The sequence below is a fragment of the Crinia signifera genome, chromosome 3, assembly GCF_055691185.1.
Source record: "Crinia signifera chromosome 3, ASM5569118v1, whole genome shotgun sequence".
In the NCBI taxonomy this organism is placed as follows: Eukaryota; Metazoa; Chordata; class Amphibia; order Anura; family Myobatrachidae; genus Crinia; species Crinia signifera.
This window is the reverse complement of record NC_139219.1, coordinates 143,161,204-143,185,805: the sequence shown is the minus strand read 5'-3', so window position 1 is coordinate 143,185,805 and position 24,602 is coordinate 143,161,204. Positions and strand designations below refer to the sequence as shown.

At 43.2% G+C, this 24,602-nt stretch overlaps 1 protein-coding gene across 6 annotated transcripts in view; it reads right to left on the bottom strand.

Moving 5' to 3' along the window:
• Nucleotides 1-24,602, bottom strand: part of AHI1 (Abelson helper integration site 1) — a 274,949-nt gene that overhangs the window by 187,774 nt on the left and 62,573 nt on the right. For all 6 annotated transcript variants that reach the window (XM_083176645.1, XM_083176644.1, XM_083176648.1 and 3 more), the window contains 5 exons: nt 21,159-21,282; nt 18,494-18,723; nt 14,690-14,796; nt 2,530-2,648; nt 382-512 (listed from right to left, as the gene is read on the bottom strand). In XM_083176645.1, coding sequence (XP_083032771.1) covers nt 382-512; nt 2,530-2,648; nt 14,690-14,796; nt 18,494-18,723; nt 21,159-21,282 — 711 coding nt within the window. The remainder of the gene's footprint in view (nt 1-381; nt 513-2,529; nt 2,649-14,689; nt 14,797-18,493; nt 18,724-21,158; nt 21,283-24,602) is intronic.

Below are 24,602 nucleotides of genomic sequence, written 5' to 3'. Positions count from 1 at the left end.
TAGACTGTGATTGCTTTTATGTATGAAACTGTAGCAAGCAACACTTTATTATTATTATTTGTTCATTAATATCAATAGCTAATGAATTTCAATGAGCTCTCCGCATGTAGAGCACATAAAAGCCATGTGAAATGAATGGGCAAAGTAGTAAAATATTTAGTTAAATCAACACGCTCAAAATAGTGACAATGCGCTTAGGCCGGATGCATATTAATGGATCAACAATGTTATGGTGGACACGAAATGGTCAATATTCATCAGGTGGACAGGTACAAAAGGTTGGCACAAAAGGTCAACAGGTACAAAAAGTCAACTGGTTCAAAATATTATAGCTATTCTTTCTCTAAATACACAATACAAGAAACCAATAGAATGTCTTACCTGTTTCAGCATTCCACACATATGCTGCCCCATCCTCACTACCTGCCATGACAAATGTTCCACATGGTGTAAAAGTGCTGTGAAGTTTGTCCCTGTAATTCGTGGCTCCAATATATTTTTTGGCAGCTAATCTACAAGAAAAAAATATACTAGTGTAGCCAAAAGACTAAACAAATGTTTATATGGCAATTCTAGCAATTAACAGAAAAGCAAACAAACATCTTTTTAGTACAAAAACACTGAAGTGAAGCACAGTACTGTCTGGCCTTTTGTGTACAGTAATCACCATGATTGTTTATATTTTCATCTTTTACAGTAATAAAACTATTATCATTTTTTTTTACAAAGAGATTATCAGTAAAGAATTAAAAATTGCAATGAATATACAGTAATGGGGTATACCCAGAGGGCGATTAATGCCCCATTTCTAAGCGATCTGGTCAGATCGCTTAGAAATGGGGCATTAATCGCCCTGTGGGAAATTAAGCATGGATTGCTCCGTGTCTATGGCTCCCGGCGATGGCAATGCAGGGTCTTGCCATAGCTCTCTCTCTGGGCAGCAGGATGTAGTGCAGATGTCCGATCAAGGTAAATGGCACACAGCAGCCCAATGATGAAAAAGAATAACTGGGGGGGATAAAACACTTGGTGGGTAATCAGCAGGACAGATTCTCCCTGTCTTGACGTGTTTCTCTGTCCTATGGGTCTGGCGGTTTCCTCAGAAGGTAACCAAGTGTTTTATACCCCCAGTTATTCTTTTTTATCATTGGGCTGCTGTGTGCCGTTTACCTTGATTGGACATCTGCACTACATCCTGCCGCACAGAGAGAGACCTGCAGCGATCTCCCTGTGCAGGCTAATCCAACAGGTGAATCCGTGGCTCCCGATGTTGGCTATAATTTTAACATCGCCACGCCGGTGGAAGTGACTGACGTCTTTCTCTGTGCCTCATTCTCCCCTCTCGCTGGAGATAAGACTCAATCCAGCGAGTCTCCCAATATTCCATCAGTGTGAGATACACAGGGGAGCCGTTTTGGTATTAACACCACTGCCAGGACATCGCAGCAGCCCTATTCATAATAAATCATCATTACTGGGGGTGAAGGTGATTAGTTTCCTTCATTTACAACTACCACCGGCAACTATATTTATGCTTCCAAGTTTTCAAGTTTAAATTGCAATTTACTTCAGGAGCTCCTCTTATTACACTGGACATACCACCTACCAAAGATCAAGTGGGTAAGAGCTCAGAGGAACTCATATCTATCAACATCATAATTCATATATGGATTCAACCATTTAATACATGGGGAGTTGATATTCCATTTGTGGGGTCAGTACTGGACAATACCAATATGGTTTTATGATTACCTTCGATTTTAAGTGAATTTTAAATTGTTGTGATATTTATGTTTTCATTAAATCATGTTTTCTGAATTTTTATAATTAAATATTTTATTTTGATCATCACAGTGCGCTCCCTCAATTACTTTTGCTTACATGAACAGCTTTTGTGCCCTGGAGCCTGCAAAAGCAACTCAGGCCAAGATACAGCATGGTGCAATGTGTATAAGAAGGGATATGGTATGGTGTAATGTGGATAAGATGCAATACACAGTGGTATAATGTAAATAAGAAGAAATATGGTCTGGTGTAATGTGAATAAGGAGCAGTATGTGGTGGTGTAATGTGAATAGGCAGCAATACAGTGCAGTGTAATGTGAATAAGGGACACTATCAAGTGAAATAATGTGAATAAGGTTGCACTACTGTGTGACATAATGTAAATTGAGGGTACTATTGTGTGACTACACCCTTCCCAGAAAGACACTTTTGTAGGGGTTGTGAGCCTTTGTGTGCACCATCCTTATTTAGAATATGAGTGGTGGGGACACCAAGATCTTTCTGCCACGGGGCAGAAAAATGAGGATTGATTTTGGTATAGGGTTATGGGAGTTGCTGGCTGCTGCTTCGATCTGCGGTGATGGGTGCTGTGCTAGGAGAGGGGGAAAGTGGAACTTGTTGAAGGAGTATGGGAAAACAGCCAAAGTCTTGCCTAGGGCATCAAATCGGTTAGTGCCGGCTCTGACCTCACATACATGAAATACAATATATCTTGTACTTCTATTGGTTGGGAAAACATCTTACATTCTAAGGTCCATAACCCTCAATGTGCTATCTTTTGTGTGAATTAACAAACGTCTTCCATTTGGATGAACCTGCAAGTGGTTCACTGCAATTCCTTTCATCTCGGTATCCTTTACTTCCTAGAATAACAAAGTATAATGGGAGGAGAAATTAATTTAATTCACAACACATAATTTGATTTAAAAAAAAGACAACTCTAACCAGTAAGAACACAAGTAACATTGCAAAGTTGAACAGTAATGTAGACTACACACCAGAACGATTTGGCCTTAAAACACCCGATTTAGATACAATCTCGACCAATTGTATGTAAATTGTGCATGTTTGGGGCCATTTCTTAGCCGATTCCGATCCGTTGCCCCGCGGGTCATTTTTTAATTTTTCAGATCCTACCTGCAGCAGGTAGGATTCGAAAATGACCCCTTCAACTGGGTAACTATCGGGTTCACATCGGTAGAAGATCGTCCGCAAATCATGCGCTTCAACAGATTGGGAGACGATCATATAATCATTTCATGATCTGCTCCCAATCTCAATCGTTCTTGTTTGTACCAGGCATAAAACCAGAAATGTGCAGATTTATCCAAGCAGACCCAACAGCTACAATTGAGTGATCACTATTATCTCAATAGTGATCATTCCATGTATTAAAATAGGGAGTATGAATAATTATTTAACAAGTTATCTTTTTTGTTTGTAATTAAAAAGATTTTGATTGCTGATAAAAGTTCCAAAATATATCTATTTTAATTTTATTATGTAAGAATATTGTGACTTTCTATAGTTGTTCTACAATTGGCATTAATATAATTTACAGTAGTGTGTGTGTGTGTCCACACAGAATTGGATTGTTACTTAATGTGTATTAGTTCCTTCCCAATTATCCTATGTCTCTTTCTCTATTTGGAGTAATGACATTTACATTTTATAACGATATTTTGGATGGGGGAGGTGCTCCCAGGAATAAAAGTGATCGCAAAACAGAGGGAAAAATTATTCCTATATGGGGCACTCATAGAACTATGATAAATCATATTCTATATACATGTGTCTGAGAGCTTCAGTGTATCCACACAAGTGGTTAAAACGGGATATGGTCGGTTGGTCGACCTAAAGATGGTCGACAGTCATTAGGTCAACACCACTAGGTCTACCTACTGTAAGGTCGACATGGGTCTAGGTCGACAGGTTATTAGGTCGACATGATCTAGGTCGGCAGTGTTTTTTGAGCCGACATGAGCCGACAGACAATACTTCATGCTCTACCATCCACTAGGGCGTGGTGGGAGAATAAAATATTGCCCAAAGCATGGTGAGTGCAGCGAGCCATGTGAGGGGACGCGGTGCACTTAATCCAGTGTCCCTGTCGACATTCGGGTAAAAAACTGTGAAAAACCCCATGTCTTCATTTTCACTGTCGACCTACACCATGTCAACCTAATGACCTGTTGACCTTGCAGAATGTCAACCATACCCATTAACCCCTTCCTGACACAGCATGTTTTTGCCTTCCTGACAGAGCCCTTTTTTTCAAATCTGACATGTATCACTTAAGTGGGGATAACTTTTTTTTGCTTTTACTTATCCCAGTGATTTTGAGAATGTTTTCTCGTGACACATTGTACTTCAAATTAGTGGTAAATTTGGGTCGATACAGTCTGTGTTTTTTTGTGAAAAATACCAAAATGTCGTAAAAAAATGGAAAATTTAGCAATTTGCAAAATGTTAAATTTTCTGCTTGTGAGACAAATAATCATACCACTCAAAATAGTTAATAACTAACATAGACCATATGTCTACTTTATGTTTCCATCATTATTTCAACTTCCTTTTAATTTTTTTGGACACTAGGAGGCTTACAATATGAATAGCAAATTTTCAAATTTTCAAGAAAATTTCAAACACTGATTTTTTTAGGGACCAGTTCAGTTCTGATGTGACTTTGAGGGACTTGTATGTGAGACACCCCCATAAATGATGCCATTTCAAAAACTGCACCCCTCACAGTATTCAAAACAGCATTTTGGAAGTTTGTTAACCCTTTACGTGTTTCACAGGAATTAAAACAAAGTGTAGGTGAAATTTCAAAATTTCATTTTTTTTGCAGATTTGCAATTTTAATACATTTTTCTAAGGAACACAGTAGATTTTACTAGAGAAATGTGACTAAAAATTGATTCCCCCAATTCTTTTGTTTTCATAAATATCCTATATGTGGCCCTAGTGTGCACGGTGACCAAACCACAGGCTTCATAATAGAAGGAGCACCTACTTGATTTTGGAGCCTCCTTTTTATGAGATTATTTTTTAGGCACCATGTAGGTTTCTAGGCACCATAAGATGCTAAAAGTTAGGAACCCCCCCACAAGTGACCCCATTTTGCAAACTACACCCCTCAGGGAATTCATCTAGGGGTATAGTGTACATTTCAAACCCCCAGGGGTTTCACCAATTGTGGTACAACTGGGCAGTGAAAATGAAAAATTAATTTTTTTACACAAAAATGCAGTTCTGGCTCCAAATTTTTCATTTTCACAAGGAATGAAGGAGACAAAGCACCCCAAAATCTGTGCCCCAATTTCTCCCGAGTACGGCAATGCCTCACATGTGACCAAAAAATACCATTTGGGTGCATGGCAGGACTCAGAAGGGAAGGAGTGATTTTTGGATTTTGCAGCTCAGATTCTGGTGGAATGTTGGTGGGTGCTATGTTGCATTAGCAAGACCCCCGAAGCACCAATACAGTGGAACCCCCCCACAAGTGACCCCATTTTGCAAACTACACCCCTCAGGGAATTCATCTAGGGGTATAGTGTACATTTCAAACCCCCAGGGGTTTCACCAATTTTGATACAACTGGGCTGTGCAAATGAAAAATTACATTTTTTACACAAAAATGCAGTTCTGGCTCAAAATTTTTCATTTTCACAAGGAATGAAGGAGACAAAGCACCCCAAAATCTGTGCCCCAATTTCTCCCGAGTATGGCAATGCCTCACATGTGACCAAAAAATACCAGTTGGGTGCATGGCAGGACTCAGAAGGGAAGGAGTGATTTTTGGATTTTGCAGCTCAGATTCTGGTGGAATTTTGGTGGGTGCTATGTCGCATTAGCAAGACCCCCGAAGCACCAATACAGTGGAAGCCCCCCACAAGTGACCCCATTTTGCAAACTACACCCCTCTGGGAATTCATCTAGGGGTATAATGTACATTTCAAACCCCCAGGGGTTTCACCAATTGTGGTACAACTGGGCAGTGAAAATGAAAAATTAAATTTTTTTACACAAAAATGCAGTTCTGGCTCAAAATTTTTCATTTTCACAAGGAATGAAGGAGACAAAGCACCCCAAAATCTGTGCCGCAATTTCTCCCGAGTACGGCAATGCCTCACATGTGACCAAAAAATACCATTTGGGTGCATGGCAGGACTCAGAAGGGAAGGAGTGATTTTTGGATTTTGCAGCTCAGATTCTGGTGGAATGTTGGTGGGTGCTATGTTGCATTAGCAAGACCCCCGAAGCACCAATACAGTGGAACCCCCCCACAAGTGACCCCATTTTGCAAACTACACCCCTCAGGGAATTCATCTAGGTGTATAGTGTACATTTCAAACCCCCAGGGGTTTCACCAATTTTGATACAACTGGGCTGTGCAAATGAAAAATTACATTTTTTACACAAAAATGCAGTTCTGGCTCAAAATTTTTAATTTTCACAAGGAATGAAGGAGACAAAGCACCCCAAAATCTGTGCCCCAATTTCTCCCGAGTACGGCAATGCCTCACATGTGACCAAAAAATACCAGTTGGGTGCATGGCAGGACTCAGAAGGGAAGGAGTGATTTTTGGATTTTGCAGCTCAGATTCTGGTGGAATTTTGGTGGGTGCTATGTCGCATTAGCAAGACCCCCGAAGCACCAATACAGTGGAACCCCCCCACAAGTGACCCCATTTTGCAAACTACACCCCTCAGGGAATTCAACTAGGGGTATAGTGTACATTTCAAACCCCCAGGGGTTTTCACCAATTGTGGTACAACTGGGCAGTGAAAATGAAAAATTACATTTTTTTACACAAAAATGCAGTTCTGGCTCAAAATTTTTCATTTTCATAAGGTATGAAGGAGACAAAGCACCCCAAAATCTGTGCCCCAATTTCTCCCGAGTATGGCAATGCCTCACATCTGTCCAAAAAATACCAGTTAGGTGCATGGCAGGACTCAGAAGGGAAGGAGTGATATTTGGATTTTGCAGCACAGATTCTGGTGGAATTTTGGTGGGTGCTATGTCGCATTAGCAAGACCCCCAAAGCACCAATACAGTGGAAGCCCCCCACAAGTGACCCCATTTTGCAAACTACACCCCTCAGGGAATTCATCTAGGGGTATAGTGTACATTTCAAACCCCCAGGGGTTTCACCAATTTTGATACAACTGGGCAGTGAAAATAAAAAATTACATTTTTTTACACAAAAATGCAGTTCTGGCTCAAAATTTTTCATTTTCATAAGGTATGAAGGAGACAAAGCACCCCAAAATCTGTGCCCCAATTTCTCCCGAGTACGGCAATGCTTCATGTGTGACCAAAAAATGGCAGGACTCAGAAGGGAAGGAGTGATATTTGGATTTTGCAGCACAGATTCTGGTGGAATGTTGGTGGGTGCTATGTCGCATTAGCAAGACCCCCAAAGCACCAATACAGTGGAACCCCCCACAAGTGACCCCATTTTGCAAACTACACCCCTCAGGGAATTCATCTAGGGGTATAGTGTACATTTCAAACCCCCAGGGGTTTCACCAATTTTGATACAACTGGGCAGTGAAAATGAAAAATTACATTTTTTTTACATAAAAATGCAGTTCTGGCTCAAAATTTTTCATTTTCAGAAGGTATGAAGGAGAAAAAGCACCCCAAAATCTGTGCCCCAATTTCTCCCGAGTACGGCAATGCCGCACATGTGACCAAAAAATACCAGTTGGGTGCATGGCAGGACTCAGAAGGGAAGGAGTGATTTTTGGATTTTGCGGCTCAGATTCTGGTGGAATGAATGGTGGGTGCTATGTGGCATTAGCAAGACCCCTGAAGCACGGTGAAATTATGAACCTAATAATCCATAGATGTGTGGTATATTTTAAAACACTCCTTTATACATAGGCCGGGTTTGTCGGGGCAAGTGTCACACTGGAAAATAGTTTGCTTTCTTATTCCCTTTTTATAGCAAACTTTGCACCTTTTTTGTGTCCTGCCCTTTTTTCCAGTGGAGGGGATTTCATCAGGAAAATGCTGCCCTGGTACAATACGGGGGCCAGTACTAGAAGTACTGGGGCCCTCTGCCTGCTGGTTCCCAAATATTAGGCCCTTTATGACTTCCTCTTGAAAGTGCATAAATGTCCCCCTCTGGCTGGTAGAACGGAATAGCACGTAAGCGTTATACAGTGCCATCTGGATGATATACACGGCCAGCTTCTTGTACCAGATTTTTGTTTTCCGCAGGGCACTGTACGGCTTCAGTACCTGATCTGAAAGATCCACTCCGCCCATGTACCTATTGTAATCCAGGATACAATTAGGTTTTGAGGTGTGGGTACTGGTACCTCGTACAGGGACGGAGGTGGTACTGTCTCCGTGAATTGTTGTCAGTATAAGGACATCCCTCTTGTCCTTATATTTGACCAACAACATATTTTCGGTGCATATTCCCCTGCTTTCACCCCTTCTCATTACTTGGGCAATGTGCGTTTTTGGGAGGCCTCTTTGGTTCTTGCGCACTGTACCGCAAGCTGCTGTACCTCTTGAACCAAGGGCCTTAAACAGGGGGATGCTGGTGTAAAAGTTATCCACATAGAGGTGATAACCTTTATCCAGGAAGGGGTGCACTAAATCCCAGACAATTTTTCCACTAACACCTACGAGGGAGGGGGGGCATTCTGGCGGTTCAATTCTTGAATCCTTCCCTTCATATACCCTAAACCTGTGGGTGTACCCTGAGGTGCTTTCACACAGCTTATACATTTTTATGCCATACCTTGCCCTCTTACTGGGAAGGTACTGGCGGAATTTAACCCTTCCTTTAAAATGTATAAGGGACTCGTCTATGCAAATTAATTTATCTGGGATGTACATCTCTTCAAATTTGGCACTGAAGTGATCAATGACCGGCCTGACTTTGAATAGCCGGTCAAAGGTGGGATCATCTCTGGGTGGGCACTGTGCATTATCGTTGTAATGCAAAAATTTAAGGATTAACTCAAAACGAGTCCGGGTCATGGCCATACGGTAAAGTGGGGTGCTGTACAGAACATCTGTACTCCAATATTGCCTAATTTCTGGCTTTTTTACTATGCCCATATGAAACACCAAACCCCAAAACGTCATCATCTCTACTGCATCTACAGGGGTCCACCTAGCAAATGATGACGTGGGGTTTTGAGCAATAAACTGCTGGGCATATAAATTAGTTTGGTCCACCATTAAATTTATAAAATCATCAGAGAAAAATAATTTGAAAAAGTCAATTTCTCTGAGACCTGTGGAATCAAATTGGATTCCTGGGATGGCCAAAAACTCAGGAACCTGGGGCTCAAAATTGTCTGGTGGTGGGGTCCATACGAGATCAATTATTGGGGGGGGGGGTCTCAGCTGCTCTACGGGGGCGTCTTTGAGGGGGTCCCTCATCACTAGAGGAGGAAGAGGAGCTTAAGATGAATCCTTCAAATTCCCCGCTTGCCTCACTGGCTGTGTCAGAGTCAGAGGCAAGCATGGCATATGCCTCCTCCGCTGAATACATTCTTCTGGATGACTGGGATGACATTTGGGATGACATTTGGGATGACATTTGGGATGCCATTTTTATTTTTGTGTTTCTGGTAGTGAAATGTTTCAACACGTGTATAGTGTAGGGGGGGTACAAACTTTATTTCAATGTAGTATGTAGTGTGTAGTGTGTAGTGTGTATGTAGTGCAGAAAAAAAAAAAAAAAAAAGGTCCTGCGCCAAAAATTGAGCACAGATGTTGGTCAGTAACGTCCGTCACTGAACAGCGCTCAAAGGCAACAGGAATTTGATCAAAAAAATTTGATCAAAAAAAATTAAAAAAAGACCCCACAGCACCCTCAAAAAAAAAAAAAAAAGGTGATCAGTGATGCGACACTGATTACCAGTGAGGGGCAGCAGGTGCACAACCTTTGGTGCAACTGACAGTGCAACTGGCAGGTATATATAAAAAAAAACCCTCTGCACCCCCAAAAAGTTGCTGATCACCTCAGATATAGTGATCAGCACAAAAGGGGGGGGCAGCAGACACAAAATATAGCACTCTCTATCACTCTCTGTCACTATCTCTCTCTATCTCTCTCTATCTCTCACTATCTATCACTCTATGACACTGCAGCAGCAGCACTGACAGTTATATATATAAAAAATAACCCCTGCACCCCCAAAAAGTTGCTGGGGGTGCACAAAAGGGGGGCAGCCGACACAAAATATAGCACTCTCTATCACTATCTCTCTCTATCTCTCTCTATCTATCACTCTATGACACTGCAGCAGCAGCACTGACAGTTATATATATAAAAAATAACCCCTGCACCCCCAAAAAGTTGCTGGGGGTGCACAAAAGGGGGGCAGCAGACACAAAATATAGCACTTTCTATCACTATCTCTATCTCTCTATCTCTCACTATCTCTCACTCTATGACACTGCAGCAGCAGCACTGACAGGTATATATATAAAAAAAAAACCTGCGCCCCCAAAAAGTTGCTGATCAGTTAATTTATACTGATCAGCACAAAAAGGGGGGGGGGGGGGGGGGGGGGGGCAGCAGCCAGTTGCACACGCAGTACAGCTGTATATATATAAAAAATATATAGCACAATCTGTGGTACTTGTGGAGTATCACGGCTCCCACGACCTGCATCGTATGCAGATCGTATGCTAAAAATCGCATCGCATCGCATGTGGCATACGATGGCATACGATGCCATGCGATGTTTTACCGATTTTTGACTATTTTAGCTCAAAAATCGTATGCCATCGCATAACATCGTATGCCATATGTAGTGGCATACGATGTCATACGATGCGATACGATGTTTTACCGATTTTTGAGCAAAAATGGTTAAAAATCGGTAAAACATCGGATAACATCGTATGCCATATGTAGTGGCATACGATGCGATACGATGTTTTACCGATTTTTGAGCAAAAATGGTGAAAAATCGGTAAAACATCGCATGGCATTGTATGCCATCGATGCGATACGATGTTTTACCGATTTTTGAGCCATTTTAGCTCAAAAATCATATGCGATCGCATCGGATGCCATACGATGGCATCCGATGCGATGGCACCCGATTTTGCACTCAAATGCATCAGAATGCATTGAAATGTGTATTAAAGTAGTGAAATGCCCCCAAATGCCATTTTTCATAGTGCACCACCCCCACTATCAACGTCAACCCGAAGCGTGGCGAGCGCAGCGAGCCCGCGAGGGGCGGCGGTACGCGTCCTACGACCTTTTCATACCCCCACTATCCACGTCGGCGTGGAGTTGAGAATAGAATAGTGTGGCGAGCGCAGCGAGCCACCGAGCCCGAAGCGTGGCGAGCGCAGCGAGCCCCGCGAGGGGACGCGGATACCTTCACAGCTATACGCGTCTCCTCGCGGGCTTTACAGGTATCCGCGTCCCCTCGCCACGCTTCGGGCTCGGTGGCTCGCTGCGCTCGCCACACTATTCTATTCTCAACTCCACGCCGACGTGGATAGTGGGGGTATGAAAAGGTCGTAGGACGCGTACCGCCGCCCCTCGCGGGCTCGCTGCGCTCGCCACGCTTCGGGTTGACGTTGATAGTGGGGGTGGTGCACTATGAAAAATGGCATTTGGGGGAATTTCACTACTTTAATACACATTTCAATGCATTCTGATGCATTTCAGTGCAAAATCGGGTGCCATCGCATCGCATGCCATCGTATGGCATCCGATGCGATCGCATACGATTTTTGAGCTAAAATGGCTCAAAAATCGGTAAAACATCGTATCGCATCGATGGCATACAATGCCATGCGATGTTTTACCGATTTTTCACCATTTTTGCGCAAAAATCGGTAAAACATCGTATCGCATCGTATGACATCGTATGCCACTACATATGGCATACGATGTTATCCGATGTTTTACCGATTTTTGACCATTTTTGCTCAAAAATCGGTAAAACATCGTATCGCATCGTATGCCACTACATATGGCATACGATGTTATGCGATGGCATACGATTTTTGAGCAAAAATGCTCAAAAATCGGTAAAACATCGTATCGCATCGTATGCCACTACATATGGCATACGATGCCATGCGATGGCATACGATTTTTGAGCAAAAATGCTCAAAAATCGGTAAAACATCGCATCGCATCGTATGCCATCGTATGCCACTACATATGGCATACGATGCCATACGATGGGAGCCGTGATACTCCACAAGTACCCAATCTGTCACTATCTCTCTATCTCTCTCTATATCTCTATCTATAACTCTATCACACTGCAGCAGCACAAAATATAGCACTCTCTGTCACTAGCCCTCTCTATCTCTCTCTATCTATCTCTCTCTATCTATAACTCGAACACACTGCAGCAGCACAACACAGCACAGCACAACACAGGAAGTCACAAGAAGTAACAAGATCCAGGAACGCTACAAGCAGTGATCAGGTAAGTGTTTGCAAGGATCAGGTCAGTATATCGCGGCAGATAGGCACGGTGACCGCACTGCACGCAATTCCAGACCGGAATGGCGTCTGCAGTGCAGTCACCGTTAGTTTAAATCACCCTCCATGGCTGTGATTGGTTCGTCGGTCCGACGAACCAATCACGGCCTTTGGGGGCGGGTTGGGTGAGGTGGGGTGACACCAGTGTCACCCTTACACCCCGTGGTGATTGGTGCTGTACTTTACAGTACCAATCACCACCGATCCCTGTGTCACCGGCGAACGTTATTCGCCGGTGACACAGAAAACGCTGTAATTGGCTGTTCACACTGAACAGCCAATCACAGCGATCGCCGACGGGGGGGCGGCATCGCAGCCCCCCCTGGGCATGCAGGGACATGTCTGCTGTCAGGGACAGCAGACATGTTTAAACTGTCACCGCGTCTATAGACGCGGTGACAGTTTAAAGCCATGACGTACATTTACGCCATGTGTCGGGAAGTACATCCCGGCCATGACGTAAATGTACGTCAAATGTCGGGAAGGGGTTAAACAACCTTTATTTAAACCACTAAAATCTTAATAAAAGCTTGTGAAATATAACTGAAATGTAAAAAAAGTGTAAGTGTAAATCAAGTGAATATTAAAATATGTGCTGTCTCTATCGTAATTAGTCCTTTCTATATGTATTTCAGTCTTTATAGTATATTGTTTGTAAAGGTCGTATATAAAGTGTGCTAAAGCACCTATCTCCTCTTTGCATGGAGCAGTTTGTAATAAATGTACTGGTCTTTTATATGATAATTCAATTGGTGTTAAGGAGCCCACACACGCACAGTTGCCGGCGGTACGATGCTGTACGATGGGGTGCGCGCTCCCGCGGCACCTCATCGTACAGTACAAAAAGTATGTGCTGCACATACTTTTTGTACTAGCTTTTTCTAGCATAGCATCGCATCGTATGCACATCGTATGCACAAGGCATACGATGCGATGCTATGTGTGCTAGTTAAGGCTAAAACGAACGCCGGGATCGGTGCGTGTGTGGGCTCCATTAATTCTTCACTTATAATATATGGATTGTGACAATATCTTGATACATACAGTGCATCCGGAAAGTATTCACATGCTTCACTTTTTCCACATTTTTTTATGTTACAGCATTATTCCAAAAAGGAATACATTTCTTTTTTCCTCAAATTCTACATACAATACCCCATCACTGACGTTTTTCCTGTCAGCATTAACCAGCGCCTCATTACGCTAACTAAAACACGTACAATGGGGAAGTTGTGTGAGCATTTAAGTCCTGTAGCCAATATGGCCATTGAGCTGCTGGTTGGAATGATAATATGTTGGTGTAAAAGCACGCTGCTATAGAAGTGCTATAGCTGAACTCTATGGATAAATTAAAATGGGCTTAAAGCTTAATTTCTCCGGTTTTGGAGGTTCAATAAGCTCAGAACAAGGTTCTTATGGAAGGGGAGACGTTTATTTACCAGAAGACATGAACCCTACAATTTTGAGACCCCCACTGAAAGCACCACTACCCTGCCTCGCTGAGAGCAGCGCATCCCCTCGCCTCACTGATGAAGCAGCGCTTCCCCCGCCTCACTGATGAAGCAGCGCTTCCCCCGCCTCACTGATGAAGCAGCGCTTCCCCCGCCTCACTGATGAAGCAGCGCATCCCCCGCCTCACTAATGAAGCAGCGCATCCCCCGCCTCACTAATGAAGCAGCGCATCCCCCGCCTCACTAATGAAGCAGCGCATCCCCCGCCTCACTGATGAAGCAGCGCATCCCCCGCCTCACTGATGAAGCAGCGCATCCCCCGCCTCACTGATGAAGCAGCGCATCCCCCGCCTCACTGATGAAGCAGCGCATCCCCCGCCTCACTGATGAAGCAGCGCATTCCCCGCCTCACTGATGAAGCAGCGCATTCCCCGCCTCACTGATGAAGCAGCGCATTCCCCGCCTCACTGATGAAGCAGCGCATTCCCCACCTCACTGATGAAGCAGCGCATTCCCCGCCTCACTGATGAAGCAGCACATCTCCCGCCTCACTGATGAAGCAGCGCATCTCCCGCCTCACTGATGAAGCAGCGCATCTCCCGCCTCACTGATGAAGCAGCGCATCTCCCGCCTCACTAATGAAGCAGCGCATCTCCCGCCTCACTGATGAAGCAGTGCATCTCCCACATAACTGATGAAGCAGTCAGTGATGTGATGTGGAGAGATAGGCCAATTATATTGTGCACCAGGGACTGTTTGACCCCCAAAATATGCACCAGGACGAGCGTGCACTGCTGATTAGTTTTATCAATGCATTTGTATGCATTTAGCATGAAACAGAGAAAAACTCAGCACGCTGTGGCGCCACTTCCCCACCCCCTGCTTCTACACCTCCCCTGCTGTATCTGCTCCCCACAATTGTTATGTTCCAATGTACTTAATATTTACCTTTAAAATAGACCAGAGCTCAACAGAATTTTGTTGTGAGCTTCTGTGGATCTCCGTATTCCACATAATTATCAGTCCAGAACTGTCTCCAGAAAACATGTACTTTCCTAAATTAAAATAGATATTGGAAAAATTATTAGTTTTAGAAAAATATATTAATTAGATACAGGAAGCTTTGAAAAAATAAGCAAGCATAAGAAAAATATGCAAATGCCCATAATGGCTTGATTTAACCTGAAACAGCTAAAATCTAATTCTCAGATATAATCTTCCTTATACAAAAAATAATTTGCATAAACTTCCTGTTTTTTTTGTTACATTTTTGAGCCAATTCTGCAAAACTACCTTTTTGCACACTAACATGAACCCAAGTTAGAATCAGGCAGATGAAAGACAAAATCAACAGAAAACATAGCAGTGTTTTAATGAATATGGCCTCAGGGTTATTTTACTCCATGTAAATATGGGCACCTGTCTGCAGCTGGCTTCACAATAAATTCTGCTCGTCATCTGTACCCATGAGTAAATGACTTGGGAACAGAGAGGCTTTATAATGATACTCTGTGACCGCAATAGCAAGCTTTTGTCATTTGCCAGAGGTAACATGCAGTGTACAATTACAAAGTGTCAGATAATCTTTAAGTTTACATTTTAAATTAACTTTGTTCTCCACTGTAACAAAAAAAAGTTTATAACTTTTTCTTAAAGCATTGTTTACAAAACCAATCCAGAAATAAGATGTTTTGTGCAAAGCTTCAAAAGCAATCTACAACTGACTAGAGAAAAAGGTTTACAGCAAAAATATTTTTTAAAAACGCATATTTGGCCATACCATATAAAAGGTACTTTAAAAGAAAAGGCAATGTGCACCCAAAAAGAAATAGAAGCACTCCTGTTTGGTTTCAATGTAAGAAATATTTAGTCCACACAGAAACCAAGCAATCACAGTGAGGAACCAAAGTGAATGGTTTCCATCTGTTACTGTAGATCACAAGTGCACAGCATTCAACAAAGAACAATATGTATGATAAGCAATGTTCCCTATTCTATCCGCAAAGATTAATGAAAGTGTCAGCCTCTGAATCCTGTAAGACCCAGATTGAGGGGAAAAGTACGGTCAAAGCCTGGAGGCAGATAAAGTGGTGAGAGATAAAGTACCAGCCAATCATCTCTTAACTGGGGTATTATAGAGGCAATATCATGCTGCTATAGTCAGGGCCGGCGCCACCACTAGGCAGCTTTAGGCATTTGCCTAGGGCGCCGGCCACTGAAGGGCGGAAGTCGGGAGCAGGGTACCCCCCTGGATGCAGGTGAGCGGCTAAGCGGCTCCCCCCACCCCCAGCAGACTCAGCGGCTGCCTCCGTGTTGCCCCCTCCCCCCCGTGGAATCACTTCACACCCGCCCAACGCCGCTGTGGAGCGATGCGGCACCCGGCACATGAGCGGCTTCCCCCCCACCCCCAGCAAACTCGGCAGCCACCGCCGCATCGCTCCTGCCCGCACACCTGTCCAACACCGCTGCGGAGCGATGCGCCACATGGCACCAGGCAGGTGAGCAGATCCCTACCCCAGCAAACTTGGCTGCTGCCGCCGCATCGCTCCTGCCCGCACACCCGTCCAACACCGCTGTGGAGCGATGCGGCACATGGCACCCGGCAGGTGATCAGACCCCCCCCCCCCCAGGAAACTTGGCTGCTGCCGCCGCATCGCTCGGCCCGCCGACGCCGCCGCCGCCGCCGCTTCATCGACCCACACACCCCCTGTAGCGGCACAACGGTGGGCGCCGGGGCTCCCCCCGTGCCTGGGGCGCTCCGGTGCCTAGCACCGGCCCTGGCTATAGTGCGCCCTGCTTAATTTCATTACCTAGACAAAGCAGGAAGCTACACCAATGAGATGTATAAACATGTGAAAACTCCCCACTCCAGCGATCTCCACCAAAGCTTACTGCTGATGGTCTCTCTCTCCTCCCGGCCTACTCCACTCGGCATACGTAAGATTCTTGCTATTATAGCAACATAATAATGCCTGTGCATCCCTCAACCGCCAGCCGCCACAGCACTGTTGCTGCTGTGGTGAATGGGCAACGACATCTGCAGCTGTCAAAATTTGATAGCTGCAGGTGTCGGGACAGTCAGTGCCAATGAACTTTCATACATTGCCTTGCATATTGGAGTGCTATCTTACAGACAGTGGCGCCAATATAGATGGGTCATTCCATGAAAATTTCTTTTTCATGTAATGTTTGTTACCAGGACAAGCTTTGCATCAAAATGAAAGCATATCATATACCACACAACATTTCCTTTTCACTAAGGCGAATTTTAACCCCCCCGGCGAATGCCGCCGGGGAGCTGGGGGACGGCTGCAGGCAGGGAGATGGAAGCCTCCCTGCCTGCGCCGAACACTGTGGGGGTGAAGGAGGGCTGTGGGGGACACAGGGAGAGCCCCCCAGAGCTGGCAGGGGGCTGTGTTCGGGAGCCGCTACACACTGGTCCCGATCGTGCATGTGTATTGATCGGGATCAGTGTGCAGTGACTATATGAATATTAATGAGCGGCTCCCGGCTCGGCCCCCTGCTGGTGAATGTGTAAAAAAAAAAATAATAATAAATTTAAATATATTCATGTGCTGCAAGCACATGAATAAAAATAGCATGCCCCTTCACAGGAAAAAAATTCTAAATTTTTGACCCCAAAATAAAAATAAAAAACGCTTTATTTTCAAAGATCACATTCCAGTTCTCCAGAAAAAGATGAGGAATGTAAAATGGAGAATCCGGGGAAAATCACTGGAGAAAGCAGTTCTCCACTTCAGCATTGAATACACTCTCGGCGAATTCCACTAAAAACCCCAATGAAAACCACTGGCAAATCGCGGAGAATCACAAACAGAGAATCGTCAGACATTCGCTCTTCATTTGCGAATCAGAGGCATTGAATACTGGCCTTAGGCCATGCTCAAAAAAAAAAAAATTTCACATGATCTGTTTAGTCAAAATATAATGTTTGTTACCATGGAATGACCCAGGTGGGAGAGCATAGGGCCCGCCATGCAGTGCACACACACACACACACACCGCCACATTCATACATGGTGGGAGGCAAAAAAAAATCTAACCGTGTGTTTGAAAAATGGAAGTTAGGAGCTGGTTGGTTGGCACAAGAAGTGAGCCACTGGTGAACTATCCATGTATAATGTTATAGAATGCACTTTAGGCATGTTACTTCAAAGCAGATTTGTTGCCATGGGCAACTTCTCCAATTACACATTTTTTCGCTCTTTTCAATGCTTTATGAACAGACCCCTTTATCTCATCAAGCTTTGATTCATCTCCCCCTGAAGCCCTATACTTATCTCATACCTTATAGCAGTGGTTCCCAACCCTGTTCCTCAAGTACCCCCAACAGTGCACGTTTTCCAGGTCTCCACACAGAATCACAGGTGACATAATAAGCTCTACCTGTGGATCTTTTAAAATGTGTTTGAATAATGAGTGCACCTGCTCGGTGACCTGGAAAACGTGCACTGTTGGGGGTACTTGAGGACCAGGGTTGGGAACCACTGACTTATAGCATGCTTCCACATGCTGTAGTATCAGCGCAGATGTCACTGCATATACTATAAACACACTCTGACTACAAAAAGAAACATCTCCCCATGAAGGGTTTAAAGATAGTGAACAATGGAAAAAAAATGTGATAGAGCATAAAACAGCACAATCAATATGTACAGTATGGGGTACACATACTTAAAGTAGAGGAAATCGATTTATTTATTCTGAAAGTTGGTTTTTAGAAAAACTTACCGTCTGCATCAAAACACAGTGAATTGATGAAACTTTTATGACCATCAAACTCTTGAACAAGCTGCCCATTAATTTCCTTCACTTTCACATTCCACACTCTAATTACAGCATCGTAGCATCCAGTCACTGCCAAATAATCAGACATCGGGTGCAACTTAGCAGTGTATACAAATGAAGGATGGGGTAACACTTTTGAGGCAGATGAAGTTCCATTCGCAATTGTCCACAATCTGAAGTAAAAACATAAAGCAGATTAAGGTTAGTGGAGGGTGGGCAATGATGGAATACCAAAGATACTGTAGGTGCTAAGAGGACACAGGAATAAGCAAACAGAATAAAAACAGCATGTGTTTAATTATTAATAAAGTCAACGCTCAAAATATCAAAGTTAGATCTATCCTTTATAACAGAAATTAAAAAACACATATAATGACTACTCACTAATTTATCTATCTCTTCCCCTATAAAGATCAGACTAGATGGACTGTCGGGGGTAGAGCAGTGGAAACGGGTATGGCCTGACAAAATGGGACGGGGTGGAGAAATAAGATCTGAATTACCTGAGATTATTTTCTTAAAACTATTTAATCAATGTAGCAGTCCGATGAATAGGCCTGCCTATAATACTAATAGCCTGCTTGCTGGGGTGGTTTGATATACATTTATGGTGCCAAAGGGCGGTAGCACCATTGTTTCCATAACAAAGCAGGGTGGCACTTGCCAAGTTAACAACAATTACGTTTCTCTAAAATAATCAGTTTATGAATAAAACAAATTTCTGAATATGGCAATTCTTATCAATTCTAGGGCAGCTGTTCTTTGTAATGTCTTTTAGAAGAGTCCAGATAGACACAGGGGCTGAACAGTAGTATAAGCTAATGGTGCCCATACACTTATGAGATTAGATGCGATGCAACATCACAATGCGATGTCTCATCGCATCTGATCGCATCTTATGTGCTTTTTTCCAGCACTTGATGCCACATGCCACTGAGTGCAGGAAGAGGGCTGGCAGGCGTTGGTGTTGCGGAAAGGCAGCAGGAGGGCTGCCAGGCAGCGGTAGTGAGCGGCCGGCAGCAGAATTTATAAAAAATTATTTTCATAACACTGGTGGCCCTCTGATTGTCTGAGAGCGCTCTCAGCCAATCAGAGGCCTCACCTTCAGGCGGCTGCTGATTGACTGAGAGGGCTGGCCAGTGTTTTGCTACACTAACGCCAGCCCTCCTGCCGCCCGCTCTGGTACACGGGCACCTGACGATCGCATTGTGAGCAATCAAATCAGGTCGGGGACACATTCGATGTGCATAAAATCCTTTGATGTATCTAACAGACGCGGTTGAAATCGAAGGATTGTATGCAATATTGCCGTAGTGTATGGGCAGCATAACTCTGATAGTTTGCAACTAATTAGTAGTAAAACTAACACTTTTTTATTGTTATACTTGTTGTACAGGGGTCCTCAAACTATTTTGGGACCACATCAGACAATAAAAATAATGACAGGACCTCTGCAAGTTACTGCAGAAGGTCATCACATTACGTGTGTAGTCAGCTGACAGCACATACATGGCAGCATTGGCACAAAATGATGGGAGGAGTCTAAAATAACAGACAATTCAACAGACTTTCAGACTCCTTGAATCACTGACTGAGATTAAAAAGGTCATCAGCCTGACTGTTAGCAACATGGAGTTGCGACCCCATGCTGAGAAGGTCGGGGACCCACTTTGTGGTCAGGACCCACAGTTTTAGAACCGATGTCGTAGATTAATGTAATCATGATATATAATCATAATATAGAAAAAAAACTACTCGCATCTATGAGGTGAAGTACCGCTGCTGACCACCAGAGGCCACTCCACCGTCCTTCACAGATCAAAATGAAAGTACATTGAAGAAGCCGTCATTTTGACAGGCTTTTAACTAGGATATAATAAGAGAGAAATATCATTCGCTTTTAAACTTTTCAAACTTTTTGCACATAAACTTTTTATTATTATTATTATTATTATGTGTTCTAGGCCTTGGGAAGTAAGTGCAAATATATCTCAGTATTTTAGTTAAGCTAATAATGAGATGTCAGTTATGTAGTGGCAAAGTGATGGAAATGGAAGTACAAGGTATGGGACAGGTGCATGGTGGTGCTAGATCAATGGCACAAGTGTTTTATGCTTGCAGATGGGAGTTATCATTTTTTGTGCAAGGTTTTTGAAAGTGCCTTTAATAGACCCAAATATACTGTACTTACATCCATTTCCATGTACCCCAAATTTTAGAAGAGCGTTTATTTGACACAAAAAAACTTGCTTTAAATCTTTTTTTCAGGGTTTTAAAAAATGTCCCCAGAATGTTATTATGCCCTCTAACATTCTTTTATACTGTTATCCTATGATACTTTTTAGGGGTCACAGGCTAATTTCCCTATTTTCACCTGCACTTTTAACACATAGCAGGTCACAGGTCTTTTTTTAAAAATAGGATAGGTTGAAAAAGAGGTGTGTGCATATCTGCGATAAATGTTTTTATAGGTTATCTGTAATCGCAAAATGCGTTAGCGCAGCTAATTGGTTACCCCTCTTAGATTCTGGTTTCATCAAACACAACAAACAGCAATATTTTAACAATGGAATAAAACATATTTTGAAGCTCAATTTATAAAACTGACCTCACTGTACAATCAGAAGAAGCAGAAAGTAAGTGTTCATCATCCTTGGACCAACATAGGTCGTACACAGCACTAAGGTGACCATGAAGCTCTCTGAGGTACTGTCCAGAGGGTATTTCATACACTGTAAGAAGAAAGACAAACGTCCAAGAATGTTTTTGTATTGTATGCTTTCTTAATATATACACCACCACCATTGCTCCTATATATTATTTTTCAAGAATGTTTTTAAAATAGTGTATGGAAGGGTCTGGGTTTATAGTAGGGCCTTTGCAGACACACAATAACATGCAATTGAAATGGGTTTGGTTCATAAGGATCACACCAAAAGGTACACATGTACAAGGTAGATATGGGGAAAGAAAGCTGACACAAAGAAAACATTGACATTAAATCTAGTCAACATGAGGTTCTTTTAAGGTTTTTGGTATGTCAGTTTTTATCTTGTAGCACATGGATGTGCCTGCCATGCCTTTGGCAAGGTGCCTCACTCTGCCACCACCGCACTTGGCACACTTTACCGTTCTCAATCATAGTCCACATGGATGGTCAAGTATGAAAGTATGAAAATTTAGAAAAATTGAATAAATCAGGAAAATCTCATGCCAAAATCATACTGTGTTGCACTTTATCATATTGATCTAATGCCCACCTAATGATTGAAAACTGTGTGGATACTTATTGCAATGGTCAGTATTTTATCTGTATTTTGATAAACCAAAAATAAAGCATAGAGTCCAGAGCAGATGTGCAAGTCATAATCATAAACAAAGTAACACAAGGCTTAGGACCTACAAAAAATACCTTGCATATGGGTGTGCTTAACTTCCATTGCTGTAGTCTGCTTGCCCTTAAACACCCCTGATTAGTCTCTACATGCAGGTCTGGCCAAGCTGTGGCTCTCCAGCATGCCCTGCCAGAGTTCTGCTATTAGAGAATGCTAAAACTGTGTCAATGCATACTGGGTTGCAATTTCTTCAGATTACCTCAACAAATGAACAGCTAGAATGCCAAAGGTCTGCAATGGTATAATTTCTGCAAAAGGAGCATCCAGCGGCGTAGCTACATATGTGGCAGACCAAGCGAGGGCTAGGGGGAGCGGAGCCAGTGGTGGGCGCCACTGGCTGAGCTGGTCATGAGTCTGACCTGTATGTATCTAATGAGCGGGGACCCAGTGAAGTGCATATGTAATGAATGGGTCCCTGCCCTGTGCATATGTAATGAGCGGGTCCTCTAATTACATATGCACGTGGCTGGGACCTGCTAATTAAATATACAATGAGCTGGATCCCCGCTTATTAGATATGCACGGATCGGGACCAGCTCATTGCTCACTGCTCACTGCTGCCTGGGTCGCCTGTCAGCTCAGCCAGTGTCGCGCGTAGTCCATCGCCTTGCCCTCTTGGGGGGGGGGGGGGGGGGTTTGGCAGGAGGAGAAAATCTTCTGGCTACCCTACTGGGAGCATCCTTTGATCAAAGCAAAGTTTGAAGGACAAAATTTATGATTTTTTATTCTATTCATTTTGCAACTCATTTGATAAATAAGAGTCAGTTTTCATGGTGGCCTGTGACCACACACTCTAGTACAGTGGTAGCCGACTCCAGTCCTCGAGAGCTACCAACAGTTCATATTTTCCAGACAACCTAGCTGCTGCACAGGTGCACTCATTACTGACTAACACATTTTAAAAGATGCACAGGTGAAGCTAATTACTTCACTTGGCATTCTGTATGGAGATCCGGAAAACATTAACTGTTGGTAGCTCTCGAGGACTGGAGTTGGCTGCCCCTGCTCTAGTAAATAATAATAATAATAAACTAACTCACCTTAATATACAAATAATTAAATAAATAATGGGGTTTTGGTTCATGAATTTGTGTATATATATATATATATATGTATATATATAATAGCCCCAGATGCCCGGCACTCCTGCTGATGCCACTTCTCAATGACCCGGTGCCCTCCTATTGGACTTGGTAGGTCCTTGTAGAGACTGGTTTGGATGTAGGCGGCACTCTCGGATATATATATATATATATATAGAGCAGGAGACAGGCGGGACACGGAGTCTGTAGAAAATTATACTAACAACGCTGTGTAGATCAAACAGGATCATCCTGATGACGATGCAATAAAGTCATCGAAAACGTTTGATCTACACAGAGTTGTTAGTATCAATTTCTACAGACTCCGGGTGCCGCCTGTCCCCTGCTCTACTTAGGTTAATGAGGTAACGTTTGGCTGGGCACCGGAGCAAGTTCTGTACAGCATTTGGAAGTGCTGCCCTACAAGACTGTATATATATCTGGAGAACATGTGAGTGCTATGTAAATTAGTCTTATGGTGCCCACACATGCACCGATTTCAGTGCTATGCGTTTTTGGCTGTACAATGGTTCTTTACAATTTTTCTGCAAGAATTAAGCATGACCCGATGTGGTGGTTATTTTGCTGTCTGCAATGCGATGCTGTGCGATTTAAGCACACTTTTTCACTGGCTTTTTCTGACCTTTATTTTGTTCGAGTTCACATGTTTTAAACATGCAATAAAGTTGTTGATAACTATTTGTATGTAATTAAAAAAACATCGTATAGCATCGGCTCGTATGCCTGTATAATGCTGAGCCCGATGCTATGCGATAATGTCCAAAAAAGTACCTGCTGCACATACTTTTTTGGACATCCAAAATCGGCACCCGGGAACGCGCATAGCACAGCATCGCGTCGCACACGCCGCAGTCATACACCCCGATAATTGGACGCGCGATGCGTTTTGTACTTTAAAAGTACAAAACGCGTTCTTAAATCGATGCGTGTGTGGGCTGCATCATACCTCCCAACATGACTCTCTCAAGGAGGGCCATAATGCTCTGTTTCTGGACTTTCTTCTTAATGTGATTACAATCACTTGTGTTGAAACACCTTTCTTATTAATTAACCTGTTTAAAACAGGTGATGGTAATCATAGAAGAGGGAAGTCCAGAAACAGAGCATTGTGTCCCTCCTGGAGGGTGGTAATGTATGCATAATACACAATAATACTATTTTTCTATTGGCATTACACTGCCATCTTGTGGCTTTCCTGCAAATTGGAATTTATATACTTGTGAAACTTCATTTCTTTTCCTCCTAGTACAGTGTTTTTCAACCACTGTGCCGTGGCACACTAGTGTGCCTTGAGCTATTCTCAAGCGTGCCCCCAGATTTAGAGATGCCCAAACTAGTTTACAGCCACCACCAGTGCAACTGTCATTTACTGGTCTCTTTTTTTTTTCATGTAAAGGGCCAATTTATTTTTGTTAACTGTGGGGACCAGTGTGATTGTTTTTTATATGGGGGCCAAAAGGTTTGTTTTTTCCTGTGGGGGGGCAATGTGTTTTGACCTGTGGGGATCTCATGGTGTGCCCTGGCAATTTTAAAAATAGGATTTATGGTCTTACC